The sequence below is a fragment of the Syngnathus typhle genome, linkage group LG1 (genome assembly GCF_033458585.1).
Source record: "Syngnathus typhle isolate RoL2023-S1 ecotype Sweden linkage group LG1, RoL_Styp_1.0, whole genome shotgun sequence".
NCBI lineage: Eukaryota > Metazoa > Chordata > Actinopteri > Syngnathiformes > Syngnathidae > Syngnathus > Syngnathus typhle.
In genome coordinates, this window is record NC_083738.1 from 27973284 (window position 1) to 27990264 (window position 16981).

General features: G+C 48.1%; 4 protein-coding genes across 5 annotated transcripts; 3 read left to right on the forward strand and 1 right to left on the reverse strand.

The window, feature by feature from the left end:
* Nucleotides 1-384: 384 nt before the first annotated feature.
* On the reverse strand, nt 385-3402 carry nit1 (nitrilase 1). 2 transcript variants are annotated; one of them, XM_061272239.1, is made up of 6 exons: nt 3262-3402; nt 1696-1929; nt 1501-1604; nt 1286-1422; nt 1087-1212; nt 385-950 (listed from the first exon to the last, which is right to left on the reverse strand). In XM_061272239.1, the coding sequence occupies exons 1-6, from the start codon at nt 3324-3326 to the stop codon at nt 693-695; spliced, it is 924 nt and encodes a 307-aa protein (XP_061128223.1). In that variant the 5' UTR covers nt 3327-3402; the 3' UTR covers nt 385-692. The 2 variants fall into 2 exon arrangements, with proteins under 2 accessions (XP_061128223.1, XP_061128231.1); XM_061272247.1 differs by lacking the exon at nt 3262-3402 and adding an exon at nt 3156-3254.
* A 63-nt stretch (nt 3403-3465) lies between these two features.
* On the forward strand, nt 3466-5509 carry pfdn2 (prefoldin subunit 2). The gene is made up of 4 exons (XM_061272261.1): nt 3466-3600; nt 4235-4323; nt 4487-4610; nt 4726-5509. Exons 1-4 carry the CDS (start codon nt 3520-3522, stop codon nt 4915-4917), a joined length of 486 nt encoding a protein of 161 aa, XP_061128245.1. The 5' UTR covers nt 3466-3519; the 3' UTR covers nt 4918-5509.
* Nucleotides 5510-5670: 161 nt separating this feature from the next.
* On the forward strand, nt 5671-7815 carry b4gat1 (beta-1,4-glucuronyltransferase 1). Its single transcript, XM_061272227.1, has 2 exons — nt 5671-6916; nt 7051-7815. The coding sequence occupies exons 1-2, from the start codon at nt 5825-5827 to the stop codon at nt 7240-7242; spliced, it is 1284 nt and encodes a 427-aa protein (XP_061128211.1). The 5' UTR covers nt 5671-5824; the 3' UTR covers nt 7243-7815.
* A 4640-nt stretch (nt 7816-12455) lies between these two features.
* On the forward strand, nt 12456-16981 carry six7 (SIX homeobox 7). Its single transcript, XM_061293282.1, has 3 exons — nt 12456-12908; nt 14406-14569; nt 15828-16981. Exons 1-3 carry the CDS (start codon nt 12519-12521, stop codon nt 16000-16002), a joined length of 729 nt encoding a protein of 242 aa, XP_061149266.1. The 5' UTR covers nt 12456-12518; the 3' UTR covers nt 16003-16981.

The window sequence follows — 16981 nt, forward strand, 5'->3', positions numbered from 1 at the left end:
ATCTTTGGGAACAACCGGATGTTATTCTGCCGGTCCGTATCACTGCGCATGCGCTAGCAAACTCAATAGCGATAGAAATGTTTTGGATTTGTGTAGGGTACATTGTGACAGCAAACGAGCAGGTGATCGAGCAAGCCTTGTCTGATACCAGAGCATTGTGTTCGTATGGAGCGTGTTTGAAGTGAACACCAGAGAAGAAATGGCGGCCTCCGTATGATATCCGGATTTAAAAATAATAATAATAAAAAAAAAATTTTTTGGACCCATGTATAATGCGCACCCCAGATTTTAGGACAATATATTAGTTAAATTTTGCGCATTATACATGGAAAAAAACGGTAGTTAAATTTTGCGCATTATACATGGAAAAAAAACGGTAGTCCATTTAGATTTTGATTCACGTTTTATTTACAATTACATTTGTTACATTCACGTTATTTGCGTTGAGCGCCGTGGGATTTCTCCCATTAACATAGTGGTGCCAACAATTTTGTCCCGGTGACTATTATGAGAACTTTCGATTTGTTCTCATTGTAAAACTTAGCGGTCGTTCCCTGTAGTTTAACAAACGGAACGCAACAGCCATGATCTGGAGAAGGTTCCTTGTCCTTATAAAAGACAGAAGAACTTTATATGATCATTTGGAGCAGGTTCTCCTCATGACCTCAAATGAGTTGGACCATTCGCTCATGTCACATGCTGGCGTAAAAGTTGTCGTCTCGCCGATGCTTTTGAAGGGGCATATTCCTTCGGACGCTGCGAACCTTATCTAGGTCGACCTCCACCAGCGCCAGGCCCGCTCGCTCCCCCCCGCAGTCAGCCGTCACCGCTCCCCAGGGGTCCACGGCCAGGGCGTGGCCGTAGGACGAGCGCCTGTCGTGATGCCGGCCCACCTGCGCCGCCGCCAGGACGTAACACTGGTTCTCGATGGCTCGCGCCCGGAGCAGCACCTGTCAACGGGCTTCACCCTTTAATATGTGTTGGGTCCGTTTGACCCGGGCCAGGAGACATTCAACTGTCCACTGTACCTTTCATATGAAAAGGGGAATCACTTCTAATATTATTTAGGACTTCTAAGCGTCGTACCTCCCAGTGAGCGGCTCCCGTCACCTCCGTGAAGGCCGAGGGGAAGGTCAGGATCTCGGCGCCGCTCTTCTGCAACGCCAGCGAAAACTCCGGGAACCTCAAGTCGTAGCAGACTCCCAATCCGAGCTGACGGCAAACGGTGACGGCGGTGAGAAGTGCGAGTGGACGCAAATCGGACCCGTCGGTGCGGAGAGGACACCTTGCCGATGGGCGTTTGGACCGGCGCTACCAGCGACGGGCCCGGGATGGTGAAGGCGCTTTCGCTGAGCGAGACGCCTTTCTCGGGAAGCTCCACGTCAAACAGGTGGCATTTCCTGTAGGTGGACACGATCTCGCCTGCACGGATCACAAAAAGGCGGCGACGTGACGTCAGGAAGCGCAAAGGAGTCCACGTGCGTTTTAAGACAACCCTACCTTGATTGTTCATGACCACGTGGCAGTTGTAAATCCGCCGCTCGGCCTCCCACTGACGTCCTCGTTCGTGGAAGCCGCCCAGAGACAACCACATGTCCAACTTCCTGTGACGAAGGAAGGTGATGTTGAGCTTGGCCAGAAACTTTTTTCCCCTTGTCCACGTCTTCCACACCAATCCGCCTCGATGTCTCGTACCGGGCCAGCTGAGCGTATTGCGCAATAGTATCTCCCGCCAGGGTCTCAGACAGCTCCAGGGTCTCCTCGCGGCTGGAGGCGATGTAGTCAAAGGCCTCGGGCAGGAAGGCCATGGCGGCGCCTCGTCGCTTTGCCTCTTCCAGCAGCTCTCGGGTGGTACAAAAGTTGGCCAGCTTGTCTGCGGTGACGCTCAGCTGACACAAGGCGGCCCGCGGATGGTGAGAACTTGACATCCTGCGCAGAGAACGGGTTTCGGTTTGACTTTTGTTTTTCGACTTAGCTTTAATTAGTTTACAGAGATGGTTTGTTTTGCTTCGTTTAAAAAAAAAAAGTTTTGTCTGCTGGGGACGATGTCAGCAGGCGGCTTTTTTTTTTCCTGCGCGACATTACTTTTAAAGCATTTATTGATTTTATTTTGCTCACAAAAAGTGTATTTCCAATTTCAATTTGAGTTATTTCATTCGTTTTCATTGACTAAAATAACTGGTTCTGACAACACCTAGCATGTCACCTCAAATATGCAGAATAGTTCCTAAGACAAACACAGCAGACAAATATTGACATTATTTTTTGATTATAATAGAAAATGCGCCATGCTGGGTTCTGCTGCTTGCACCACAGTTCTGGCTTTCACTAACACCGTATGAAAGCAATACTCACAATAAAGATTACCGTTTTTTCCATGTATAATGCGCCCCCATGTATAATACGCACCCTAAAAATGGCATGTTGATGCTGGAAAAAAGCCTGTACCCATGTATAATACGCACCCAAATTTTGACTCCTACTTAAGTCCGTAAACGTAAAATGATTTCAGAAAAAAGATCATCTTTGGGAACAACCGGATGTTATTCTGCCGGTCGGTATCACTGCGCATGGGCTAGCAAACCCGATAGCGAAGAAATGTTTCGGATTTGCGTCGGGTACATTGTGACAGCAAACGAGGAGGTGATCGAGCAAGCGTCTGATACCAGAGCATTGTGTTCGTATGGAGCGTGTTTGAAGTGAACAGCAGAGAAGAAAGCGCATCTGTAATGGCGGCCTCCGTATGATATCCGGATTTAAAAAATAAATATATATATTTTTTTGTACCCATGTATAATGCGCACCCCAGATTTTAGGACAATAAGTTTGTTACATTTTGCGCATTATACATGGGAAAAAACGGTACTCTGTAAACTGCAAGTTTTCTGCACTTTCTACCCATTTCCTTCAACCTGTCGCAAAAATAGCTCGAGTGTTTTTCCACAACCAAATCAATATTGGGGCACAACTAAACGTAAAATCATATGGTATTTGTTATTTATTCACGCCTTTCGGCAAAGTTAGTCATTCATCTTCTCAACATTTTCCTGCCACCTTGCTACGTAACTACCGCCCCTTCTAATGTTTCATCCGCTCCCCTTGTTTTCGTGCCTAGTCGTTTTGTTTCCTGTCAATTGCATGATAAACTCAACTACCTGCTTTATGTCCGATTGTTGAACTTCGTTCCAGCTACGCTTGTAAATAAAATGACAAGGTTGTGCAGATGACATGTGGAGGAGGGAATGACAAATAATGAGTTACCTGTTATGTGGCTCGACTGCCCGAATGGAGAATAAGGACGCTGACGACCTCAATACGGAGAACATTGGTTCAAATCATCACCTGTTCACTCCAAGTTAAAGATTCTGGCAGAACGAGGAACCTTCGGTCCCCACTCAAAACAAAAGAGACCGATACGTGAAGGCGTTTGTTGATGTCGGTTAATTTCATTCAGGCAATCTCGCGGGCAGCACTTCAACTCCTGACAGGGGTCTTCCTTGTCACCTAACGAGATCCAAAATGGCAGCGAACGGTAGCAACGCGGCTTCCAAAGCTACAAACAATGGTGGAGGAAAACCATCCACCCCCTCCACCGAACAGGTACCGCCACCGGCACCGTTCGCCGCTTTGATTGTGGCCGGCCCCTCCGCGGGGATTAACGGGACGAAGAAAACTGGGCTAGCCACAATGCTAACGCTCGCATCTCATCGCTGCACCTATCTGGCGACTGTGCGCTTGTGTCCACCTCAATGCAGCTTCCTCATGAACCGATTGGACAATGGTGGATGCTTTTGTTGTTCTACTTTTAGGGTGCTCTGGTTTCTACGGCCTTCTTTACTCCGTCGACGTGATATTAACGCTATTTTCAGTGCACACTAGCCGATCCTTAGTAGTCACATTAATATGGTAGCCGGTGATATTTGCCTTAAAATGCGACTCTTCTGCAAATCTCATCAAGGTATCTCCCAGCCAGGAGCAAACTAACCACCAGGGAGTGAAAGAACGATTAAAGCGTCAATAAACTGGCTAAATTTGATACATTAGCGCATCCTGCCGAGTCATGACGAGAGAAGTGAAGCAAATAATGTGGATGAGGAACGAGTGCCTCCCAAGCATCTGTTATTGTGGATTGATGACAAGTAACCTTTTCATTTAGATAGCCCTTTGTCAATTTGACAATCTTGCGTAAATGAGATGATTACTGATTCTAAATCACTTGTGTGATGTTCAACAGGTGGTGGCAACCTTTCAGAGAATGCGCCAGGAGCAGCGCAATATGGCCTCCAAAGCAGCAGAGTTGGAGATGGAATCAAATGAACACAGGTGGGTGGGTCTCTTGCGCCAAAAGGCATGGGCCCGACTGTCGGCACGTCACGCCGAAAAAAATGGACGAAAATACAAGGAGACAGCGACGCTGACCGTCAATTACCTATAATAATAAACAGAGGAAACTTTCCTCTGTGATTGATTAGCTTGTCTCCACCAGCCTTGTCATCGACACCCTGAAAGATGTGGACCCTTCCCGGAAATGCTTCCGTCTCGTCGGCGGCGTGCTGGTGGAGAGGACGGTCAAAGAAGTTCTGCCGGCACTGCAAACCAACAAGGAGCAGGTAACGACGATGGTTATTTCGGATTTTTTTCTTTAGCTGTGGATTTTTTTGCATTTTGTCACGAGCCTCCATCGCCGCATGTCAATTAACGCATCGGTCTCCTGTTTTGTGTCAGCTCTCCAAAATAATCGAGTCACTCAACACCATGATGGTGGAGAAAGGCCGGGAACTCACCGAGTACAGAGAACGTTACAACATTCGCCTGGTGGGCGAGGGCGAGAACGATGCACAGGGCCAGTCCACGACTGCTTCCAAGGATAGTGAAGGAGGCAACCCCAAAAGTGGAGCTGGTGTTTTGGTTTCATAGTTTTTTTTTTGGGGGGGGGGATTCTGTGGCTCTAAGGCTCTCACATATTGAAAACAAAGTTGACAAAAAAGAAAATCTAGGTTCAAAACATAAAATTTGCCTCAAGATTTTATACTGACAACTTCAAGATGCGATGCGCCCTACCAAATGCATTTTCAGTTTTGGTAGGTCTCGAACGTTGTTTACAGTGTGTGCGTGTTCGCGGCGGCCCCGCGGGCGAAGTGCTCGCGTGTCGGAGCAGTCAGCCCGTTTTGCTCTGCTCTGGCAAACTGCAGAGAATAAAAAGCCTTTGGCAATGAGTCCTCTTGTGATGTTCTCCAATGCATTTTGGCACACAATATTGATTTGTAAACAGGTGCAGCTCAATAACACATAAGCATATGACATTTAAACACATCCAAATAAAATTCCCAAATAATCCACTTTGACAAAAGTTAAATAGTAAGGTAAAAAAATATTGTAAAGCAGGCAAATACTGTACCTGTCGCTCATTGGTGTTTTGTTGTTCTGGGCTGTGGAGAAGGAAGAAGAATTTAAGAGTTGCCATGGCATGTGGAGGAGAATGTGACAATAAAGCATGGAGTTCTATCCATTTTTTTTCTCTCCATGACTCCGATATACATTTGAAATATATATATGTCAAAATGACAAAATTATGACAGGATTTTACAGAGTGTCTATGATATCGAGTGGCTCTTTTTTTTATTATTTTTTGTCCTTGTCCTCGTGCTGGACATGCGCGTGACGTCATGACGCTCGCTCTCACGGCGTTCGTCGGGAGCCTTTCCAGCTGGTAGCGCAGCTGCTATGCTATGCTACGCGGCTAGGCTAAGCTAAGCGAAGCGGCCACCGGCAAGAATGGCAAGGTAGGCGACCTTCCCTCTCGTTTTGGCTCACTTTGTGAGGAATGCATCTGCCCAAGAAATGTTCGGCCTTCCGCATGGTGCTGAGCGCTCTGCTGCTGGTGGCGCTGCTGCAGCTCCTCTACCTGTCCTTCTTGTCCAAGTTGCACGGCAAGCAGCAGCGCTACAGCTACTCGGAGCTCTTCGGGGGCTCCGGCCCGGGGAGCGTCGCGGCGCACGCCGAGAAGAACGCCCGCAAGGAGCGCCTGAGGTATTCCCTTTCCACGGGGGGGATCTTTGACCACAGCGGACAGTACCGCGTGTACAAGAACATGGTTCAGAGCGACTTCGCCAACAAGCCGGCTTCCAATGTTCTCACGCTGGCCACCCACACGAGCATCAACAACCTTCACCACCTGGAGGATCTGGTGGAGCGGTGGCGCAACCCGCTGTCGGTGGCCATCTTTGCGCACGGCCAGGACGTCAAGTTTGCCACGGCGCTGGTGTACGCGCTGGGCGTCTTGTGTCCTCGCTTGCAGGCCCTGGTGGACTTCCACCTGGTGTGTCTCTCGGGGGAGACGGCCAGCTTCCCCGAGGAGGACCACCACCACTTTGCCGGCCTGGGCGACTGCGCTGCCGTCTTCGCCCGGCTGCAAGCCCACAGGGACAAATACAAGAACTACGCTATTGGCGCCGACGTCTCCTACCCCAATAACCTCCTTCGGAACGTGGCCCGAGGAGGCACCGAGGCCTCCTACGTCCTCGTCATTGACATCGACATGATGCCTGCGGCTGATCTGCACCGGCAGTTCCTGGAGATGATCGCCGGGCGCCGGCCTGACCCGGACCAGGTTTTCGTCTTGCCCGCCTTCGAGATCCGCCACACCAGGAAGATCCCGGCCACCAAGGCGGAGCTGGTGCGGCTATACCAGGTGGGCGAAGTCAGACCTTTCTATGAGGAGCTGTGCCCTCGATGCCAAGCCCCCAGCAACTACTCGCAGTGGGTCAACAGCCACGTCCGGGACACTTTGGGCGTCCTGGAAGTGGCCTACACGCTGACCTGGGTGGATCCATGGGAGCCTTTTTACATCGGCCCAAGCAACGTGCCCCTCTACGACGAGAACTTCAAGCAGTACGGCTTCAATCGCATCAGCCAGGTCAGAAATGGCGTCATGCGCGTGCGGAGCAGCCAAATGGGGAAGGCACGCGAGACCAGATCCAAAGGAACGCTAAATTGTCTTTCATATTCCGTTGTGAGGTCTCATCCGACTTGGTGACTTGTTTTGTGCAGGCCTGCGAGCTCCACGTAGCCGGCTTCAAGTTCTCCGTGCTGAGCTCGGCCTTCCTGGTCCACCGCGGCTTCAAGATCCAGGGCGAGTTCCACGCTAAGAAGGACGAGGAAAATAATCGCAACCGGCTCCTGTTTCGCAGCTTCAAAGAGGCTCTGAAGACCAAATATCCAAACTCCGCCAGGCGATGCTAATATAAAGGATAAAAACTGCTCAGTAATGTCCGTCAGTGACCACTAGATGGCAGCAGACGCGCTGAGACCCGACTGATAGTTGACGTTGTACTTTTGACATTTTTATGCTTGTATTTGTATTTATTGTAAAATGGCACATCCCTCGTCAATCACCCTTTTTGGCAGAGACAACGACTTGCCGTCTATTTATTTTTTACTTTTGTGTAGCGCTGCTCGTCTTCTGCCTTGATTCTTTGCCCTAAGTATGACGTTGCCATGACAAGCACAACAGGAAGTCAATCTTTCTAACCGTAGACAAAGTTCGAGGCTTTTATTCTGTCTCCATAAGTATTCCAACCTCAAGTTTTGGGAACTTTTGTTTCTGGCTACCCAGGAAAAAGAGTCAGCTGGAACTTTTGGTGCTAGTTTCGAAAGCCCCTCTGTGGCATTGTTCATTGTGTGTTAGCATCAAGCTAGTGTCGTAAGCTAGCTAGGGATGACAATGTTAATACGGTTTTGTTTAATACACAACAGGAAGGTTTTAGTTTTAAGATAGGTCAAACTACAACTGGGACAATAAACATCTTGATGCAATCGCTTATTTGTCTTTGTACTATTCTTGTAGTTGATAAATGCTTTCAAATTAATTTAGGATTCATTTCCCTTTATTTTAGCATAGAGGTAACTTAGTATGACTAAGTTTGTTAGAAATTGTTGTTATTGTTTGTTAGAAAATAGAAGGAAGTGGACCATGGAAAAAAAAAATGCATATGAAATTGCAATTATTGAGACAGGGAGAAAAAAATAAGGCAATTAGATTGTTTGTTTTGATGCAATTTTTGCGAATAAATTTCATACGAGTTAGGTTGCTTGACAGATTGTGTGGTGACACTTCACCCCCCCCACCCCCGCTGATGGTTAAAAGAAAGGTGGGGGCCGAGTAGTCGGTCCGATTCAATGTTGACATTAGTCACATGGCCCGCTTTTGCCATCTGCCGCCAGAAAGGACAACTTGTGATGTTCTGTGCTGTGACGAGCCCGGCGTACCGTGAATGGTGTCCGAGCGTCCTCCGATGACACGCCGGCTGGAATTTCCGGGGGCCCGACTCGGCGTGAGGGTTCCCTCGAGTCGCCCCGGTTGCCCGTCGTGGTCGTTAATAACGTGGCAGAAGGTAGAGAGGGGGGTGGCTGGTGTGGAGCGGAGCAGGTTTGCAGGAGCAAAGGGGGGGTTTATCTCCATGGGCTAATCTGGGTCACAGAGCTTTACGCCAAAAGCAATTAGGGCCGCCCTCTCCTGTGCGGGGCCGGCAGGAGGGCCAGTCAACCCGCCCAGCCATCTCGGGCCAGGAGAGCAGCTCTGCTTGTGGCTCGGCGGGGGGAAAGCAGCAGGAGGGCGCCATGAGCTGCGGGCATGGGAGGGAGGGAGGGAGGGAGGGAGGAGGCCGCTCCAGAACGTCAGCCCTCCTTGTGGGTCACGGGGAGAGTAGAGCAAAATGTTCATGACTGTACAGGGTAACAAATACAGGGAAGCGGGAAGAATCTCCAAAAAAAAAAAAAAAAAAGTGGAGTCAGCACAAATATGGCCTGGACGTGACACGAGTGGCTGAAGGGAGCTGATTGGTGGATCGTCATTTGCCAAATGCATTGGGCCACTTCCAAAGACGGTTTTGACGGTTCTACGAGCTATCGTCCGTGTGATATCAGACCAACGACAAGTTTCTGGGCAAGCACGCTGGCGGCAATAACATAAGCGGCAGGTGAATGGAAGCACACAGCCACACACAAAAAAATAAATAAATCAATCAATTATTTTTTGGAAATAATTGCCTGATCCGACTTTTGGTTCCTTTGGAGACCGTTGACTTCTATGCAAACTTATCAAAACTTTAATACAAAGAGCCAAAAGTGGGTCGTGAACGCGGCTACGGACACCCCGGCTACTCTCGTTTGTTAAATTCCCGGGAAGTCCCTCCATTTTCCTGCACGCCAAAATATGGCAATAACGACATGTGACACGGGACTGGCTTGCTAGCTGGCTAGCTAGCTAGCTGAGGGAGAGAAAAGGAGGCCTGGCAGATAAATGTAATCCTTCTCACCACACTAACACTTCTTAGCTTTGCACCCCTGCTGTCATAGGCGCTCAGCAACACCAACGATCACCCCCCACCCTCCCCCCACCCCCCTACACACGCGCCCTGCAGGCACGGTTGTCACGCTTCCCACTGAAAACATGAAAACACACCTCGGCTCCCACGCCGTCCTGGTCGATCAATGAATGAGCGCCTATGATACGATGAGCTCCGTCCGTGTTGGCACAACAGCCGGCGCGTGTGTGCCAACACGCCTTGCGCAACCACCGAGGTCCAGTTGAAAGTCTCCGCTCTCTAATGACTTGTTAGAGAACATCAAGTTGGGCCAAACGTACTGAAGTATTGTTTCAGAGAGGTCCGATTCACACGGATAGACAATTTGGAGTCCTCCATTGCCTCTTTTTGGGCCAGAGGAAGGCCTGAGCCCAGAATTTGACCCTGTGACCTCTGACCTGTGAGGGGAGGGGGGGATGCTAAGGACTGGAGCCACCGCGTCACAAGCAACAGCGGCGAAAAAAAGCTCGGGCGGCCTTTCCGGACCCGGTCAAGCTCTCGCTATCATTATGATCGAACAGATTAAGAGGATTTGAAATGGCAGATTAAATTTAAGTGTCACACAGTAGGTCCGTCATCTGTCAACAAAGACTTTAGTGGTCCAAAATCAATAAAAGCCGCGTCTTTCTTTTCACTACTACCTTCACTTGGAGATGATCTTCTCCACCCACGTGCTTTGCTTCAGCACCATTTATCTGCATCCCCGAGATGCTACTGAAAATGGCGCGAGCCACAAAGGCCCGGCCGGGCCGGGCTTTCCCGTTCGGACGCGCGAGCGATCCCGCCCGCCGCCGAGGCGTCCGTCGGGCTCGGCCTCAGCCCGGCCCGTCCCGTCCGCAGAGGATCAGGGGGGAGCTAAGTCACCAAAGCAGGAATTAATGAGCATTAGGCTCTTAGGTAAGAATAAGTCCCACCTTTAATCCTAAACAACTCCACTAACACCTGTTACATACCGTTTGCTAAATATACATAGCGTCTCGTCGTTAGCGGTGTCACGATAACAGAATTTCAGTCGTCGGTAGCGACGGCTGTCAGTTACCGCCGTTCTCGATACTATTTCGGTACCACGGTGGAAAAACGAGAGAATCCACTTACCGTTTTTTTCCATGTATAATGCGCAAAATTTAACTAATTTATTGTCCTAAAATCTGGGGTGCGCATTATACATGAGTACAATTTTTTTTTTTTTTTAATCCGGATAAGATACGGAGGCCGCCATTACAGATGCGCTTTCTTTCTTCTCTGCTGTTCACTTCAAACACAATGCTCTGGTATCAGACGCTTGCTCGATCACCTGCTCGTTTGCTATCACAATGGACCCTACACAATTCCGAAAGATTTCTTCGCTATCAAGTTTGCTAGCGCATGCGCAGTGATACTGACCGGCAGAATAACATCCGGTTGTTCCCAAAGATGATCTTTTTTCTGAAATAATTTTACGTTCACGGACTTAAGTAGGAGTCAGAATTTGGGTGCGTATTATACATGGGTACAGGCTTTTTTACAGCATCAACATGCCATTTTTAGGGTGCGTATTATACATGGGGGCGCATTATACATGGAAAAAAACGGTACTTTTAAAAATCACTCATTTATTTAAAACTGCTTAAAGCGTATAGTAGACTTTATACGTTAAAAAAAGAGCAGCGGTGGCACCGATTCTTCAAGTCACATATCTAGACTGAGAATAAACGAAAAAAAAGAGAGCGGCCGTTGTTACGAAAGACCGAAAGTTTCCTTCTTCTTCTTCTTCAGTGCTGCTCGCGTGCGTATACTGCCCCCTTCAGTTCTGGCGAAAATCGATGCAGCTCGCCAAATGAAAAACGAACTATTCGGTTCTGACGGTACCACAAGAAAATCTGGAATTCTTTGCATGCGGGTACCGAATTGGTCCTCGATACTTTAAACCTCTATCTGCCGTTTATTATTACATACAAGATTTTACGTTTGGGGGATTTCCTAGTCATCTTCAATCAAACAGGGGTCACCGCCCAGTCAGAGTTCCCGCCGGCCGTGTCGACAAAAAAGAAAAACAATCATCCGTGGCCGGCGCCGCCGATTGGCCGGGCTAATTTTCTCAACGGCTTCGCTTAACGTCCAGCTTCTGGGTAAGCCGATCCCTCAAACAGCGGCCATGATAACGTCTGTGGCGAGAGAGGCCCGTCGTGCCAGCAAGCGTTGATTCGGGATGTGAAGGGGAGGGGGGGGGGGGGTGCTGCCCTCCCTGTGTGAGGTGAGGTGTAAAACTAACACTCCATGTCTTATGGGGCGCAATGGGATGGACCTGTCTGAGAGGATACTGCCATTGAGTTGCAAATGAGCTTGGAATTAGCCCTTACACATTTGCCTGGAGGGGATTAGCCGTGTGTGCGTGTGTGTGTGTGTGCGTGCATGTGTGTATGTGTTTTTAACCCATTTTCCCTGCCATAGTGTTAAGTAGATAATACTAATTACTTCTCCTCCCAATTGCTTGTTAATTGTGTTCACTGTGGATTTATACAGCATGCTAATACCCCCCCACCACACACACACACACACACACACACACACACACACACACACACACAGATACCCCCTACTTGGCTTGGTGGCAGAATCAACAGGTCAGTTGTTTTTTTTTGGTAGGCAGAAGGCTCCGGTTTAAGCCACTAATTAATTATGCCAAGTGGGGCCTCCTCAGCGAGAACATGGTTCTGAGAAACGTGGTGTATTTGTGTGTGTGTGTGTTTATATTGAAGAGTGCAGATGTTACAAAGATGATGATGATAATCTTCTTTGTGGCGGATCATCCTTCACCTGACGGCAACCTCCTCCGAGTCTCGGGCACGGAAGGTGCATATTGATCGGGCGCTCTTTGGCGCGCCGTCCGTCTCCCAATCACTCTATCCGTGTATGTTGAGGCTAATCGTCCAAACAAGCTGATGAGCTGTGTGTCACCTCGGGCCAGGGTAGCCCCAACTCCAGCCCCGCCCACCCCGACTCCAGCCCCACCCAAGAACCCGGTCTGATAATCCTTCTCCAAACAAGCGCAGAGATGCTAATTGCGTCCGTCTATAAATACCGCCTGACTCACGGCAGCTTCATCTGCGACACCGGCCGCCGCTCAGCACTCGGTCCCGGTCGCTCGTACTGGGTTCTTCTTTTTTTGGCGACATGTTCCCGCTGCCCATGTTCACGGCCGAGCAGGTGGCCCGCGTGTGCGAGAACCTGGAGGAGACGGGCGACATTGAGCGCCTCGGCCGCTTCTTGTGGTCCCTCCCGGCCGGGCAAGCCCTGAACCGCCACGAGTCGGTGATGCGGGCGCGAGCCCTGGTGGCCTTCCATCGGGGCAACTTCGAAGCGCTCTACCAGATCTTGCAAAGTCATCGCTTCACACGGGAGTCCCACGCCAAGCTGCAGGACCTGTGGCTGGATGCGCACTACCGGGAGGCTGAGAGGCTCCGAGGCCGACCGCTGGGTCCGGTGGAGAAGTACCGCATACGCAAGAAGTTCCCCTTGCCCCGAACCATCTGGGACGGCGAGCAGAAAACTCACTGCTTCAAGGTAATTCATCCGCCATTGCGTATTTTGCCAAGACGGGCTTCCATCGTTGGGATGACTTTTTGGGCCACAAAAACGGAAAGATTTTAGAAAGAAAATTCTCACACGAATTACAATTTCAGATCGGATTAACCCCCCCCCCCCTAGATCCTCTTCCCATGTACCGTAATTCTCGGACTATAAATCGCGTTTTTTTTCATAGTTTGGGTGGGGGGGCGACTTATACTCAGGAGCGACTTCTATACAAATATGTTTTTTTTTTTTTCACTTTTTTGGCCATTTTATGGCTGGTGCGACTTATACTCCGGTGCGATTTATAGTCCGAAAATGACGGTATTCTACTAAGGATGTTTTCACTCGAATTAAAAACCTACGAGGTATTTTTGTTTTCATTGGATTTTGTTCGGTAAAGTGACTTTTGTTTTGGTTAGCGTTGTTGAACTCTACCAACCTGTGCGTGTGGCGAGATGAGGCCTGGCTTCCATGCTGCCATCAGCACGTTAAGCGGCTAAACATGATCCAATTGAGTGGATCGACGGTGACTTCTACGTACATCTTCCAATAATATCCCCCGTCTAATACGATTGCAAGGGCATGATAGGTGACGCATAGCTCTGCGTTGCATTTTGAAAGGCGACATTAGAAATCGGTTGTCAAAAACGGATTTCCATCAAGGATGTTAACGTTGTCAACCTCTTTACGATCGCTCGTAGCTTGAATATCTAAACTGCGCTTAAATATCGGAACCTAAAACACCTGTGCCGAGTGACGACATTTAGTTTTCGCACAGAAAAGTGAATAAATAAGAACGGTAGCTAAAGAAATGTTGGAAAACAAGCAGTGCTATCTTGTGGCATCGATTAGCAATAACAAACCTGGAGTAAATGAGATTCTTGCGGTCATAAATCTATATCAAAATATGTTGTCGTCCGAGAACAATCAACTTTGTCACGTAGATCTGTAATAAATGTAGATGTATTGACAAACATAAACATTAGCATGTCATTACTACAGCTAATACAGACATTTTATTTTGTTCTCAGAGTTCTCAATGCTACTAAAGAAAAAAGAAAAACCTCTAAACTGCTGCATTAAGAATAACCCAATATGGATGGGTTATTTTTATGCAAGTCCTTTTATTTTTTGAACCCTTATATGGGTAAGATCGGTAATAAAAGCAATTCTGTAAAATGGACTGACAGCTAAAAGAATACCGTAATTTTCGGACTATAAGTCGCACGAGCCATAAAATGCCCAAAAAAGTGAAAAAAAAACCATATATGTATATAAGTCGCTCCTGAGTATAAGTCGCCCCCCCACCCAAACTATGGAAAAAAAAACGCGACTTATAGTCCGAAAATTACGGTCAATAAATGACTGACAGTTGATCTTGGACGCCCCCTGGTGGTCACAGGGACTCCTAAGCAGGATGTCCGTGACCTTATGCCTTGGTCTCTGAGCAAGTTAATAAATTGCGTCCTCTTCACTGTTTGTGACTAGGAGAGGACTCGCAGCTTGCTGAGGGAGTGGTACCTCCAAGATCCTTACCCCAACCCATCCAGGAAGCGCCACCTGGCCCAGGCCACGGGACTCACGCCCACCCAGGTCGGCAACTGGTTCAAGAACCGGCGGCAACGAGACCGCGCCGCCTCCGCCAAAAGCAGGTGAGTGACAAAAAAGAGGCGGGGCGCTTAGCGCCGGCCAGTCAACACCAAATCGTTTTGATAGCAGAGGGGACTGCGTGGCAAAACCTTCTACCCTTGTTGAGAATAAGAAACCAAACAGCTTCAGATTTAAATTGGCGCCATGTATCGTTCGTAAACATTTCAAGTCAACCTGGACCAAAACTTGTCCCTAATGAAGCGGCTGCAGTAAGAAGCGACCTCCTACCAGAACAGAGCAGTGAGGGTTCCGCTCCAGCAGAGGTTCCTCTCCAGGTTTTAAACTTCAGGCCCAGACCAGGCCCATAGCTCGCCATCACCTGTTGGATGTTTGGTCCTGAAGGAATGGGTTCCATTTCCTGCATCAAAACAAGTCCAATTAAGAATCTGGCACTCACACACAATCATCAAACACTCAAAATATAAAGACTGAAGAAACGCTCATAACAAAAACAATAACCTCTTAAGCGTTTCAATTCCAACTTGTTAAGAGAATACACAATGGCGTGAATAAAGGAGAACTATATCAGAGAAATATTCCATGACACTACTAACGACACCGATCAGCAAAGTAGCGGCTTGGCAGGCACATTCAAATGAAAGGGGCGGCTAGGCTATATTAGCAGCTAGGCTACATAGTATTAGCGGCTATGGCTAGGCGGCACATTCAAACGAAGGGGGCGGCGAGGCTACGTTAGCGGCTAGGCTACATTAGCGGCTAGGGCCGCTAGGCTAATTAATACATGTTACGACAACTTACGAGTTAAATTGGATCCTTGGCTCCGTTTCACTCGCTCGGCGGCTCCCACAGTTCGACCATTGCTGCATTTATATGCTTTGATATCAATTTCAGCATAAAATACTGTTTCAAACTTTCCTTCCATTTCCCGTGACACCTGACTTCCACGAGCGACCACCTGGATTGGGTGCGCTGTGACGTGACGGAAAGAATTTACTCAATTAAACCAATCAGAAAAAAGAAAAAGATGTTTGAAAGCATTCATTCATTTTCTAATCAAAATTCAGTTTTTTAAGAGTGCTCCAAAAATCTAGGTTGCATTAATACTTAAAATGCGTCTGTGATGGTAGGGACTTTTTTTTAGGGTTAGATCAATTGGTGAATTGACGAGAGTAAAAAACAATTCGGGGGTGCTCAAGAGCTACGGGATATTTTAAAGTATAATTGACACAATTACAAATGGAATATTCCCAATTTAGAAAAAAATCCTTGCAATGACTCTCTTTGCTGTTTCCGAACCAGGCTGCCGCAGGACCCGGCCCACCTTCCCTCAGACCGTCCCCGTTCATTGGTCTCCTCCCCGAGGAACTTGGGCAGCCCCGAGGCCAGCGACGGCAGCACGGGGACCGAGCACAGGGGCACCGGCGCCTCCACGCCGGACATCTCGGTCAGCAGCGACAGTGAATTCGACTCATGAGATGACGCCGCACGAAAGACACCGTGGACTTCTGGCGGGGGCTTGGGCCGTGCCATGATGTCACAATTTCGAATTTGGAAAAAAACAAAACAAAACATCATGCACTTAATCAAGCTCGACAGCTATCTCAAAATAACGCCTCTCTGTTCTTGAAGTGTTTCTTGTTGCTCGATCCGGCAGCACAGTGCCTGGCTCCGCAGAGGTGGCAAACGTACGAACAATCTGTATTTAGTAGAAGTATGGATACGCTGTAAAAATAAAAAAATAAAAATAAAAATTAGATGTCCTCCGCCAGAGGGCGACATTTCCCCGTTAGCGCTCTAGCTAATTGATTTTTAATGAAGTATTTTTAATTTCGGTTATATACATTAGTCATTTTGTTAACTTGACATAATGGGGAAAAATCATTTCTGCACAAAAATAGTTTCTCTCTTTTTTTATCAACTTACATCATGTTTGTACTATGTTCGTTTTGTTTTCAATTGTCAATTATTTGACTGGTTCTTTTTATCACAAACGAAATATTTAGCTTGCATTACCTGACATGTTTCAACTAGTACTTCCGCCTTCGTGACACTCTGATGAAGGCGAAAGTACTAGCCGAAACATGTCAGGCGATGCAACCTAGATATTTTCTTTGGGATAAAAGAACCAGTCAAATAACTTACATCATGCGTATACTTAAATAAAAGCTCACGAGGCTAAACCAAATCTTATGATACTTATCCAGAAAAAAAAAGTTTGTTGTTGGGAGCTAGCAAGCTCCAAGCACAGTGAGCATGTCACTGCCTTAAAAGGAACTCAGGGAACCACTGATGTGTGTTGGTTGACCTGCTGACATCATGTGATGTGTTGTTTAAACCGCGCCCGCTACGTCGATGACACGAGGAGAGCCGCCTCGGAGACGTGGACCGCCACCGGTGGACTTTCCTCCGCAGCATTTGAGGGGAAGAAAGAAAGATGGTTTAATGTCAATAAA

Excerpts from the sequence above, each read along its gene's own strand:
- nit1 (XM_061272239.1), bottom strand. The coding sequence starts at position 3,326 with ATGTTCTCCGTATTGAGGTCGTCAGCGTCCTTATTCTCCATTCGGGCA. Across the intron at positions 1,605-1,695 it reads CAATACGCTCAGCTGGCCCG|GAAGTTGGACATGTGGTTGT; the intron begins GTACGAGACATC and ends CCTTCGTCACAG. Across the intron at positions 1,213-1,285 it reads TCCAAACGCCCATCGGCAAG|CTCGGATTGGGAGTCTGCTA; the intron begins GTGTCCTCTCCG and ends GTTTGCCGTCAG.
- pfdn2 (XM_061272261.1), top strand. The coding sequence starts at position 3,520 with ATGGCAGCGAACGGTAGCAACGCGGCTTCCAAAGCTACAAACAATGGT. Across the intron at positions 3,601-4,234 it reads CCACCCCCTCCACCGAACAG|GTGGTGGCAACCTTTCAGAG; the intron begins GTACCGCCACCG and ends GATGTTCAACAG. Across the intron at positions 4,324-4,486 it reads ATGGAATCAAATGAACACAG|CCTTGTCATCGACACCCTGA; the intron begins GTGGGTGGGTCT and ends TGTCTCCACCAG.
- b4gat1 (XM_061272227.1), top strand. The coding sequence starts at position 5,825 with ATGCATCTGCCCAAGAAATGTTCGGCCTTCCGCATGGTGCTGAGCGCT. Across the intron at positions 6,917-7,050 it reads GCTTCAATCGCATCAGCCAG|GCCTGCGAGCTCCACGTAGC; the intron begins GTCAGAAATGGC and ends TGTTTTGTGCAG.
- six7 (XM_061293282.1), top strand. The coding sequence starts at position 12,519 with ATGTTCCCGCTGCCCATGTTCACGGCCGAGCAGGTGGCCCGCGTGTGC. Across the intron at positions 12,909-14,405 it reads AGAAAACTCACTGCTTCAAG|GAGAGGACTCGCAGCTTGCT; the intron begins GTAATTCATCCG and ends GTTTGTGACTAG. Across the intron at positions 14,570-15,827 it reads GCCGCCTCCGCCAAAAGCAG|GCTGCCGCAGGACCCGGCCC; the intron begins GTGAGTGACAAA and ends TTTCCGAACCAG.